Source organism: Rhododendron vialii, chromosome 13a (genome assembly GCF_030253575.1).
Source record: "Rhododendron vialii isolate Sample 1 chromosome 13a, ASM3025357v1".
NCBI lineage: Eukaryota > Viridiplantae > Streptophyta > Magnoliopsida > Ericales > Ericaceae > Rhododendron > Rhododendron vialii.
In genome coordinates, this window is record NC_080569.1 from 3,779,259 (window position 1) to 3,792,249 (window position 12,991).

The window sequence follows — 12,991 nt, forward strand, 5'->3', positions numbered from 1 at the left end:
GCATGGCAACTAAAGAAGCCAGACCCAAGAAACTGCACAAACTGTTGAAGCGAGTACTTTTTCAGTTCTTGAGGGGAAAAAGGTGAATAAGGGAAAAGAAAAGGTAAGTTTCTCAATGGTTTGACTCAAATCCTGGCATCATGTCTTGTAACAGTTTAAGGTAACGCCTTATCCACCAAGACAGCACCTAGGTCCTGGCAGCAATGCATTGAAATGATACCAACATCCTTGAGCACGGATGTCAACAGGTAAACTAGTGAATACCACAACAATGTAGCAAAAATAAGATTTTACAGGCTCAATCTGGGCATAAATAAGACAATTGACAAACTTGCAACAAATCTAAATGGAAATCTCTGACACTTGGTTCGATTTTAGCACCAACATTTCACAACTTCCTGATACTGATACAGTTTGACAGCTACTAAAAGGAAAACACTTCCACACTATCTGGCATGATCTTGAAAAGCTCCACGTAGTAAGAATGCTCCGATCAACATGCCACCGAAGGGCTCAGTACTTTGGAGCTGGCTTTTGTGTCGGCAGCAATCCAAACCGCTTCTTTAGGAGAACTCTTTGCCTCGAAAATTTATCATCAGGAGAGAAGCGAGCTACAGTGGGGAGAAAAAGAAGAAAGGAGATCAATTATTGGAGAAACTGGACTTTGCACTGCATTGATTTATTGTACAGTACTTTACAAAGGTAAAAATCATCAATATATCATTAAGTAGCATCGAGACACAAAAAAAACAGCACGCATAAATGAGACAAGAAACCCAAAGAAGAGGAGGTGAAAAAAGAGGATGGGTCATAGATGGCATTGATAGCAGGTAGGTACCGCCAAATAGTCTTACTACCAAACCCAGCAATGAAATGAGTGGATTTGTTACAATACCATGATTAGCATCAGTTTGATAGACAATCTATGATAATTTCTGGTAATAACCTTAGTGAAAAACCCAAGCGACATACGTCAGTTTGATTGACAATCTATGATAATTTATGGTAATATCCTTAGTGAAAAACCCAAGCCACATACGTGCAATAATCCGATCTGTATTTAGAACAACCCCAGGAAATGTTCTCTGAAATCATATTGATTTACGGTAAGTTGCAAAAGGCAGGATTTTCGCAATAACTTGGTACTGCTTTATTTTCAATGAGGAAACCAATCTACAAAACTTCCCAAACCAGATGAGCTGGATGGAGGTAGACGGTTTCTTTAAATCTACAAAAGGTTATATACAAGCATCTTGTTGGGTTCAATCACAAGGCATGCTACCAAACCACAAGAGGTTGAGAGAGGGAAAGACCGAGATAGCAATAACTAGCTCGACTCGTTATTACGTTAGTACTCCATCCAAAGGTTTGAAAGAACCGTGAATCTTCAGGAAGTTAACTTCACAGTGCAATGGAAGTAGTAAGATCCACAGTTCCACGCACAATGAATAAAGAGAAAATACCTGGATGAGCAGATTGTGTAGCCAATCCAAGGGGCGATTCTTTCTACACAGAGGAATCAAATCAAATCTCAGTATGCCAATTTAAATATGTAAAGATAAAACAAGCCCAAGCATAAAAACTGGCCTATAAAAATGCAAGTCCTTTTATATAGAGAGGAGGAGGAAGAAGAGCTGTCATCAGCTTAAACCAACCAAGAGATAGCAAAATTACAAGTTTTTGGGACAACAATGAAACCACACTCCATTTTCAAAGATTAACATAAGAGTTCATCACCAATTTCCAGGATCTGGACACAAGCTAACCAAACAATTTCACAAAGTTTTACACAACTCTTCAAGGCTGGCAGAAGATATTCAAGCATCGATGAATAGTAGAAAAAAGTGTATTATATCTGTCGATTGTCATTAGATAGTCATATAAATGCTCTTCTTCCTTTTTGTTCTGTGATCTTTTATTATAGTTCGAATGTATGTTGACAAGGTTAGGCATCCACAATCTAATTATACTAGGATATGACTGGTTCCAGCACATTCTTCAACAAGCAAGACCCAATGAGAGTTAAAGATGTTTCTACTAAAAAACCAGCTACTTTCATTTAGGCCATGCTACATGAACCTCTAAAAGCATTCCCTAACAGTTAGGCTATCCATTTCAGGGACGGATCCAGGAATTTAGACTAGTGGGGGCACCTTGTTAATCATAACGACAAAAGTTTATTTTTTTAGTCAACCACGTTTTTTTTTTTATCAACGGTCAACCACATTAAGATCATACAAAATTAAGGCATGCATTACTAACTACAAAAGTTTATAAAACATATTTTTAGTTAAATTAGGTAAAAATAAGCACAAAATCTCAGACAAAATTTTTCAAGTTAGTTTTAAATAAACATCTACAAGTTTTAGAATGATCAAGCTAATTCTATTAATGACTTCATTTTAAGATATTTCTCCTATACGGTTCAAAATCAAAAAAGAATAGCTCCAAATAGACAAATAGCTCGTAATGCGACAAGTATAAATGCACCATATGACGAAATTCAAGTATAAAACTAATTCTATACGTGTACTCCCTCTGTCCCATAATATTTGTCCGGTTCGCAAAACGGAGACGTAAAAATAATACAATTTTTGTAAGAAAAGTTGGAAAAAAATTCAACAATTTACTAGATCTTGACGAGTTCTTTTAACTTATGAAAAAAATTTGAATTTTTTCTTGAAAGAAATACATTATTTTGTAGTCCTCGTTTTGCGGATTGGACAAATATTATGGGACGGAGGGAGTATTTTTTAGATATATGCAAGTGTGGATGTTTATATATTAGCACACTTTCATAATAATGCTAATATATACAAAAATATAACAAAATTATTTTAATCTCGAGTGGGGGCATGCGGGGGAGTGGGGGCACGTGCCCCCACGTAAATCCGTCTCTGAGCCATATCCAATTTGGACTGTGTTTCAACACCACCATTAGGCTTAAACTAACATATACTCCAACTTAGTGACCATCACAGTTGAGCTTTGTAAACTTCTGCTGATATGTTCACATCTATGAAGAAGTCACAAACCACTTCATTGCCAATGACCCCCCAGATGATCCGAGCTAAAATATCAAGTTCCATGACTTCGTAATATACAACACAAACAGACTGACCAATATTTGAGTATTCATTCTATATTTCCACCGCCTTGATTTTGCACACATCTCACCCTGAAAAACCCCTTTTTTCTCAAACCTCAAGCAGCAAAGTGACATAACCAGAACCCGGTTTTATCCCTTCTCAACGAACCAACAAGAAAACAGCTTAAAGAACTAGCAGAACGACAATAGACACAAGGCAGTTCGGAACTCCAATACTGATATGATAAGTGAAAACATCATCAAAGCAACACATGGGAAGAACAAAACTCCAAAAGGGTTTGGCCAAGTGCATATGAGAAAGCAACTAAAGGGCTTGCCCCCCAACAGGTCACAAGTTCGAATCAGGCCAAACATTCAAAAACTTAAGGCCACTGAAGTTTTGCCCGGTAGTTAACTCCAGGCCCGGAATACCAGGCCCGGAATTAGTTGACGTGAGCGCAAACTAGCCCGAAACATCCGAAACATCCGTTTATTAAAAAAAAAACATATGGGAAGAACAAGGCGGGATGTCATACCTTAGTGGTGTACACCTTGTCACCCTTCTCGTTTATGTAAAACTGGAGATACATTCTGTCAAATCGTTCACCTGCTGCAACCACAGATAAATAAATCCACTATTAAAACGGATTTATCTTATATATTCAAAACAAACACCACAATTCCTAGCAAGAACTCCTGCTTCCTTTGGTCTACATCTACTTGTTTAAATGAAAACGGAGGATTACAAGATAATATGAAGACGAACAAACCCCAAGAAGCTTACCAGAGAGAGCCGATTCTTCTCGTCTTTGGAAATCCTAAAAAGTAAAAACCCACGAACAAAAACCCTAGTTGAGGAGGACGAGTCCATATTTACGTTACTGTCCGACTAGGGCACCATTCCGCAACTCAAAATAGTATCTATTTTTTAAGAAAGTAATTTTAAATTTAAAAATAATATGTTTATACAAATAATTTTTCTATCAATATGGATGTTGTTTGATAGATTCCATCAAAAATCTTTTATACTGTGAAAAAAAATTAAAATTATTTTTTATTTACATTATTTTTTAATTTAAAAATATAAAATAAGCTACTTATTTTTTTAATAAAAGGCCTAATACACGTAGTAAAAGGACAGGGATTTTCGACCTAATTACTGTCGAATGAGAGGGGCAGAATTGTCTAACGGGATATACTACTTGAAAGCCAAAAAATTACGTAGTAGTGAATTGATAACTCGGAAATTAGCTACAAATTACTGCATGTGTATATGATTGTGACTTTAACCTTCCAAGATTAGTCAAGGTGTCGGTAAACTTGCCGGACCATTTGTATACAAAATAGCTTTTCTATTGAGTTAATAAATGATAAGAGCATCCGCAATGTAATAATCAAAAGTGAATAATCAAAACTTGTCACTTCAGCTTTGGATTATTCATTTAGAAGGTTGTTAAAGTTAGCAATGTGAAATTCTACATTATTACTTTTGATTATTCAAATGTCCAAATTTGATTATTGGTTAGGAGCTTATTAACTTTGATTATTACAATATGAGCATTTTTTAAGCACACATTATTAATTTTAACAATTTTTTAATTTTGATTATTATACTGTGGATGCTTTAAGATGTCAAATTTTCTATCAACTACTACGCCTTATATTTAGAATTCCGAAACAAAAAGAGAAATTCACCTTTAGTTTTTTAGGATGGTTTGTAAAAAAAGGAAAACTTTTAGCGGACAACTTTTTTTATTTCCATCTTACCGTGTCGCGAGATAATATCATTCTTCGTTTGCGAATGTGCACACGTAAAATTGGTGGTTCTAACCTTATAAAGTACCCATTAGAGCATCTCCAATCCAATACTCTACTTGAGAGTATTAAAATATTCTATTTTATTCATAAAGCGATTTTAGAGGAAATCACTGTTCCTATTTACTCCAACCACAAACCCTCTATTTATTTATAAAATGATTTTAGAGGAGATCCTCCATATTTTCTCTCATCCTCTAAATATAGAGGATCAAAATCTCATCCTCACAAATAGAAAAGGCTTGAGACTTGAGAGGATGGGTTGGAGGAGTTTTATACTCTCAAATAGAGAAATAGAGCATTGGTTGGAAATGCTCCTAAGGAAGCATGAAACATGGACGTTCCCGTCTCTCTTCAGTCTCTTGTTGATCATGACTAGGGTTTCGATTGTTTGACCACACCAATAAAAAAACATAAAATTTTGTACGATGTGTACTTCCATCGGATGAACGGTGAAATTAATACTTCCTCCGTCTCTAAATAAGTATTCGACACGCAAAACTAAGTTTTCAAAAAGATGCATTTGTCTCATTAAAAAAATTAATTTTTTTTTCACAAAATCAATAGATAGCAATGAATTCTATTAGATTGTGAAAAAAAATTATATATTTTAATAAAAAATATGCATGTTTTGTAAAGCCTAATTTTGCAATCCAAATACTTATTTAGAGACAGAGAGAGTAACACAGTATCATATTCTTTGTTAAATTGTACTATGTTTCACGTTATAAATATAGTTACATGGTTAACAAATGTTTAATTTGTGGTCTTGTTATATTTCCATTGAGCCTTTTTAATTGAGTAAAAAACCCCTAAATCTTATAATAACTCGTATATAATATACACTAGAGGCTGGGCACACGCGATGCGTGTGCAAGCTGGATTTTGACAAAATTTCTTCATGTTTATTGTTGATTGATTTTTTACAAATTTTGACAAAATCAGGCTTGCACGTGCATCGCGTGTGCATGCCTCGGCCTCTAATTATACAGATGTCTGGTCACACTCTTAGCCCCAAGTGCGCAAAGATCAAATAAAATTAAAGTGACCAGAATTAGGTATTCACAAACGGAACCCAACGCGCACAAATCCATATGAAGTTAACATGCATATAGGAAAATTACTAACGTGATGAGCATGTGCAAATCGGAAAATAATGTAGGAAAAAACTTATTCATCGACCGAATAGCAAAGTTATCTTAACTCACCTCTTTGCCAATTTTCACGATAACTGTAACGCCCCCAATTTTGAGTACGTTAAATGAGGCATTTATTATATAATAAAGAGAGTCTGGCTCATTATTACATCATAAATACATCATAAGGAAAGGATACATTTATTCAACAAGGAAGGAAACTAGGGTTCCTAATACTACTCTGCTTGCTCTTCCATCCTAGCAAGCTCCTCTGCTCCCAAAGCTTCCACGGTGTACATCTTATCCTGTTCATCTAAGAAATCTGACACATTATACCGGCGTCGCCACCCATATAATATGTCAGGGTCACCAACAAGGCAACACCGTGAGCTACAATGCTCAATAGGAAATCCTTACCCACCAACCTTAATTTACAATCAAGACTATAATAAAGCATCAATTTCCACATGATACGTATATACACAGTTAACAATGACACATTCACATTCGTTAATCATCTTTCGTTGGTGTCCAAGATTTTCGGGTTTCTCCTACGCGACTCATCGTAGACCGTGTCAACATTTCAACCTTTCAAAATCATTTACATTGGCTCCGTACCGCGGATAACCAAGCTACACACCCAACCTTTCAAAATCATTTGCATTGGCTCCGTACCGCGGATAACCAAGCTACACACCCAACCTCGGTTCCGCCGTTCCGGGTTCCCGAGCATCCTCACAATGGTTCCGCCGCACCGGGTTCCCATTGGCACACGATTTGCATTGGCTCCGTACCGCGGATAACCAAGCCACACACCCAACCTCGGTTCCGCCGTTCCAGTCTCCCTAGTATCCTCACAATGGTTCCGCCGCACCGGGTTCCCATTGGCACACAAAAGACACACCATACAATGGGCTACCAAGTCCGGCCACATTGCGGTTTCCAAAACATTTCACCTTTTCAAAACACGCCTTTTCGTTAACCACACCCTAGGTATCATGTTTCTAACTTTCTCGATTTCCGTGTCTCGTTTTCATGCATAGACTCCGCGGTAGGACTTTTCATATACGCAACCATAAATCATTCATTGTAATCTAACAAGATCATCCAATTCTATATTGCTAAGCATGCTCGAAAAGATCAAAATATGAATACTTCAAATCAAGCGTTAAAATCTTATCTTTCGAAAATCGTTATATCTTACTTTTTGAGAAATTCAATACAACATATGTTTATTTAAGACAAAGTCATTTATCCAACATGTTCATACCTCCATTAGTGAGATAAACTTATTGACAATCATGTATTTTAAACGATAGATAACCTTATCTATTTGAAACTAAACAATAGATAACCTTATCTACTCAAGGAAAACGATAAGGATATTGATACTTTGAATCAAGAACATTCTACTTTCTAACGTACGATTCTATACGTAGAGTTTAGGGGACAAGGGGTTCTACTTATACTTAAGGAAGTGAGTAGAGAAAATCTACATGATCGTAATGTCATTTCAAGATTTTGTAAAACGAGCTTGCTAATTATTCCTAATACTTTAACTTGCTTTATCATAAACAAAAATAACTAAAGTTATACTAGGAAAAATGAGTAGAGATTTATCTACTTTGATCCAAAACTAGTCGGGGCCGAATAAGCTAGTTGGAAGATTTTCTACGGCGGTGAAACTTGCGAATCTGGACCGAACTTTGGATGGCAATAACTTGGTCAATATTTGGCCGAATACGATCGTTCTTGGGTCGAAGTTGAAGCTCTCGAAGTGCTCTACGACTTTCGTGAAGAGAGTTGATCCTAGAAACTACTTTAGGTAGGAGAAAAATGGTGATAAAGGAGAAGACAATATGCTGTCTGGAAATAGAAATCCGAGATTTTTACTGAACTTCGGATGCCGATATCTTTGTCATTTCTTCGCCGATTGGGATGGTTCTTGGGTCTAACTTGAAGGTTTTGAAGTGCTCTACAACTTTTCCGAAGGGAGTTGGTTCCAAAAACTACTTTAAGCAGGAGAAAAAGGAAGATTCGTGGAGGGCAGTAAGCTGTCTGGAACTGGAAATGGTTTTTGGAGAGGAATGAAAGCAAGGGAGTGAAGGTGTGAGTTGAACTTGAAGTGAGCTTGCTATTTATAGGCACAAGTCTTGGCTCCCTCCCCCCTCCATATGGCCGGCCCCCCCCTCTCCTCTCTTTTCCCCATGGATTTGCTCCATAGACTTGTCAATTCAAGACCATAATCAAAGTCCTAGCATTTCTTCACTTGTCAATCCAATAATAGGCCAAATCCTAGGTTATAATGAAGGTTCCATGGCTTGTCAAATCCTAGAATGGGTTGGCTTGTAAGAAAGAATAACATCATTGGCTAGGATCATACTTAAAGTGGTCTAGTCAAGGGTTGTCAAGTAGTAGCTTGTGTAAGTATCCATAATTTGCACACACACACACTCCCTCTCTCTCTCCCCATCCGGCCTCTCCCTCTCTCTCTCTCTCTCTCTCTCTCTCTCTCTCTTTGGTACATATATATATATATATATATATATATATATGTGTGTGTGTGTGTGTGTGTGTGTGTGTGTACAAGTATATATATGTGTGTCTAGGAAAGTAAGTCTTGGTTGACTAGGTTTTTAAGGCTAAAATCCTAGGGTTGCATGCATGCATGGCTAGGTTAACTTGTAACGCCCCCAATTTTGGGTACGTTAAATGAGGCATTTATTATATAATAAAGAGAGTCTGGCTCATTATTACATCATAAATACATCATAAGGAAAAGGTACATTTATTCAACAAGGAAGGAAACTAGGGTTCCTAATACTACTTTGCTTGCTCTTCCATCCTAGCAAGCTCCTCTGCTCCAAAAGCTTCCACGGTGTACATCTTATCCTGTTCATCTAAGAAATCTGACACATTATACCGGCGTCGCCACCCATATAATATGTCAGGGTCACCAAAAAGGCAACACCGTGAGCTACAACGCTCAATAGAGTAAACCCTTCCCACTAACTCATAACTTACAAACAGTAAATCATATACGACGAATAGTAACAATCACACATCCACATTCACTATTCAAATATCGTTGGTGTCCATGTTTTTTTTTTCTGTGTTTCTCCTACGCAACTCATCGTAGACCGTGTCTCCATTTTCACTTTTCATCACCAAATCAACATTTTCAAAAATCCGTTTTTAACACACCCAACCTCGGTTCCGCCGTTCCGGGTTCCCGAGTATCCTCACAATGGTTCCGCCGTCCCGGTTTCCCATTGGCACACATTTGCATTGGCTCCTCTCCGCGGATAACCAAGCCACACACCCAACCTCGGTTCCGCCGTTCCGGGTTCCCGAGTATCCTCACAATGGTTCCGCCGTCCCGGGTTCCCATTGGCACACATTCACACACACACATCTCACATAATGCCATCAAAATCGGTCATTATGTAGTTTCACAAATATTTCCTCCTTCGAAACACATTTTTCTTGTTAACCACACCCTAGGTGTCATGTTTCTATTTTCTCGATTTTCGTGTCTCGTTCTCATGCATAGACTCCGCGGTAGGACCTTTCAAATACGCAACCATAAATCATTCATTGTAATCTAACAAGATCATCCAATTCTATATTGCTAAGCATGCTCGAAAAGATCAAATATGAATACTTCAATTCAAGCGTTAAAATCTTATCTTTCGAAAATCGTTATATCTTACTTTTTGAGAAATTCTATACAACATATGTTTATTCAAGACAAAGTCATTTATCCAACATGTTCATACCTCCATTAGTGAGATAAACTTATTGACAATCATGCATTTTAAACGATAAGCTTATTTACTTGAAACCAAACAATAGATAATCTTATCTACGATATTGATACTTTGAATCAAGAACATGCTACTTTCTAACGTAGATTCCATACTATACGTAGAGTTATTGGATTAGGGTTCTACGTATACTTAGGGAAGTGAGTAGAGAAAATCTACATGATCGTAATGTCATTTCAAGATTTTGTAAAACGAGCTTGCTATTTATTCCTAATACTTTAACTTGCCTTATCATAAGCAAAATAACTAAAGTTATACTAGGGAAAATGAGTAGAGATTTATCTACCTTGATCCGAAACTTAGTCGGGGCCGAATAAGCTAGTTGGAAGATTTCTACGGGCGGTGAAACTTGCAAATCTGGACCAAACTTTGGATGGCAGTAACTTGGTCAATATTTGGCCGAATACGATTGTTCTTGGGTTGAAATTGAAGCTCTCGAAGTGCTCTACGACTTTCGTGAAGGAAGTTGATCCTAGAAACTATTTTAGGTAGGAGAAAAATGGTGATAAAGGCAGAGACAGTATGCTGTCTGGAAATGGAAATCCGAGATTTTTACTGAACTTCGGATGCCAATATCTTTGTCATTTCTTCACCGATTGGGATGGTTCTTGGGTCTAACTTGAAGGTTTCGAAGTGCTCTACAACTTTCTCGAAGGGAGTTGGTTCTAAAAACTACTTTAAGCAGGAGAAAAATGGAGATTCGTGGAGGGCAGTGAGCTGTCTGGAAAAATGGAAATGGTTTCTAGAGAGAAGTGAGTGAAGGTGTGTGTTGAAAGGCAAACATGGGGTGCTATTTATAGCCAAAACTTGAGCTCCTCCTCCCTCCATATGGCTGGCCATATCTCTCTCTCTCTCTCCCATGGATTTTGCTCCATTGTCATGTCCAATCAAGCTTGAAAGCATGCCAAGTCTTCCATGACTTGTCACTTCCATTTGTAGGCCAAATCTTAGGTCATCATGAAGGGTTTTGGACTTGTCAAGTCTATGGGGAGGTTGCTTGCAAGAAGAATGAAATCATTGGCTAACTTTGTACTTTGAAAGACTAGAAATGGGTTGGCATGTAGTCAAAAAAATAGGCTTAAGGCTATAAATGTTGCTTGTGTAAGTAATCAATACTCATGCACACACTCCACCCCACTCTCTCCATCCGGCCTCTCTCTCTCTCTCTCTCTCTCTCTCTCTCTCTCTCTCTCTCTCTCACTTGTATCTATATACATCCAAGAAAATCTAGGAAAGTAAGTCTAGGATTTTAAGACTAGAACATAGGTGTGCATGCATGGCAAAGCTAGCCTTGCTTCCTTGGAAGCAAAATGATGAGATTCCTTAGCCCATGATTTTGTATTGTCAAATCAAGGCTTTATTGGCAACTTAATTGCTATTAACCAATGGTCAAAAATTCTCCTAGCATTTATTAACCATTGGTTAAAGAAGGTAAGTATGGGCTTGAATGACTAGTCAAATCTAGGTTCTCATTATGGCAAGTCTAAGGTTGAAGCAAAATGATGGGATTCTTGTATGACTTGTCTTGTCATGCATTTAGGCAAGTCAAAGGTCTAATAACCAAGGGACAAAAATTCCCCTAACAATTATGGACCAAGGGGTAAATGGATATTGGTAATAATTTGATATGACTAGTCATGGAAATCTATTGTCCAAGGGATAATATTTTCCCTAACAATTATGGACCAAAGGTTAAAGTTTTCCCTTGCCTTTATTATCCAATAGGTAGGGTGAGTAATGATGCTAGGTAAAGTGAAATGACTAAACATAGGAATAAAATGATTACTCCTATAGTCTAATGGTTCAATTAGGGTTCGGGGGTTCAAAAGGCTCAAAGACGGTCAAAAAGGTCCATCTAGGATTAGAAAATTGTAACTAGATTGAAACGGTAATTAAGGTTTTCTAACGAATTGGTTGGAAACTAATTCTACTTGCCAAGTAGGATTTCTAGCCAAGAAATATAATTTAAAGATTTTATCTAACTCGTTAGGAAAATATACAAGTGCTTTTATAAGCATACTTGTTTTTAGAAAATGACTAGATTGTTCCGGCGTGAAAGATATAATTTTATAAGTCTCAAATCTAATTATGACGGATTATTAAAATTAAAAAGAAATTTTTAGTAGCAAATCCAAGTAGTTAAAATAAAATTTAAATATTTAACGAAATTTTTATTTACCAAAAATCAGGGTCGTTACATAACTAGTTTTGGAAGTAAAATGATGATATTCCTTGGCCCATGATTTTGTATGGTCAAATCAAAGTCTTATTGGCAACTTGATAATCAATAACCAATGGTCAAAAATTTCCCTAGCATTCATGGACCAAAGGGTAAAGGAATATGGGTTATAATTAGGATTTGAAATGACTTGTCATGGGGTATAATGATTACCCATAAAAGTCTAAGGGTTCAATTAGGGTTTCGGGGGTTCAAAAGGCTCCAAGACGGTCAAAAAGGTCCAATTAGGGTTCGGAAAGTGTAACTAGAAGAAATGGTAGTTTGGTTTGTTCAACTAGTCGGTTGGAAATTAACTCTACTAGTCAAGTAAGGCTTTTAATCAAAAGAAAGAATTTTAAAAGGAATAAAACTTAATTATGACGAATTAACGGAATTTAAAAGAAATATTTAAAGTAATGATAAGTGATTAAAAGAAATAACAACATTTAAATGAAATTTTTATTTAATAAAAATTAGAGTCGTTACAATAACTATGTACACCTCCTTCTTCAGTTCTTGGTCTCTTTTTTTTTTAAAACCTGTATTTTTTTTTTCACTCCAGAGTATGAAGTATTCTTCCTAATGCAGTACTTATTAAATAAAAAAGAAAGGGAGAATAAACAATTCCTTAAGAACCTTCCAAATAAAACCTGTAACAGTGAGGGGTCATTAATATATTAATATATACTCCTATATACAGAAACACAGAGAAAAGGAAAATACTGAGTATTAAAAAACGTTGTACCAGTGCAAGGCATACCTGTTGGTGGAAGAGGATGATGCTGGGTCGGTGACAGATCTTGAATTGTGTTTTGAATTGCTGCAGTCTTTTGTCAAATTTTTTTTTTTTGGGGAATGTGGGGTAGGAAGTTGTGGTGGAGGTAGTTTTACGGTCTAGCCCTGGCAG

General features: G+C 36.8%; 1 protein-coding gene across 2 annotated transcripts; it reads right to left on the bottom strand.

The window, feature by feature from the left end:
- Positions 1-237: 237 nt before the first annotated feature.
- Positions 238-3,994, bottom strand: LOC131313077 (H/ACA ribonucleoprotein complex subunit 3-like protein). Of its 2 annotated transcripts, none has more exons than XM_058341162.1 (4): positions 3,873-3,994; positions 3,625-3,695; positions 1,464-1,506; positions 238-611 (listed from the first exon to the last, which is right to left on the bottom strand). In XM_058341162.1, exons 2-4 carry the CDS (start codon positions 3,676-3,678, stop codon positions 514-516), a joined length of 195 nt encoding a protein of 64 aa, XP_058197145.1. In that variant the 5' UTR covers positions 3,679-3,695; positions 3,873-3,994; the 3' UTR covers positions 238-513. The 2 variants fall into 2 exon arrangements, with proteins under 2 accessions (XP_058197145.1, XP_058197144.1); XM_058341161.1 differs by having other exon boundaries at positions 3,625-3,698; positions 3,873-3,966.
- Positions 3,995-12,991: the final 8,997 nt, after the last annotated feature.

What these genes read in the sequence shown, in the direction of transcription:
- LOC131313077 (XM_058341162.1), bottom strand. Translation starts at nt 3,678, where the DNA reads ATGTATCTCCAGTTTTACATAAACGAGAAGGGTGACAAGGTGTACACC. An exon ending in ACAAGGTGTACACCACTAAG is followed by an intron (nt 1,507 to 3,624) that starts GTATGACATCCC and finishes TCCTCTGTGTAG; the next exon opens with AAAGAATCGCCCCTTGGATT. An exon ending in TACACAATCTGCTCATCCAG is followed by an intron (nt 612 to 1,463) that starts GTATTTTCTCTT and finishes TCCCCACTGTAG; the next exon opens with CTCGCTTCTCTCCTGATGAT.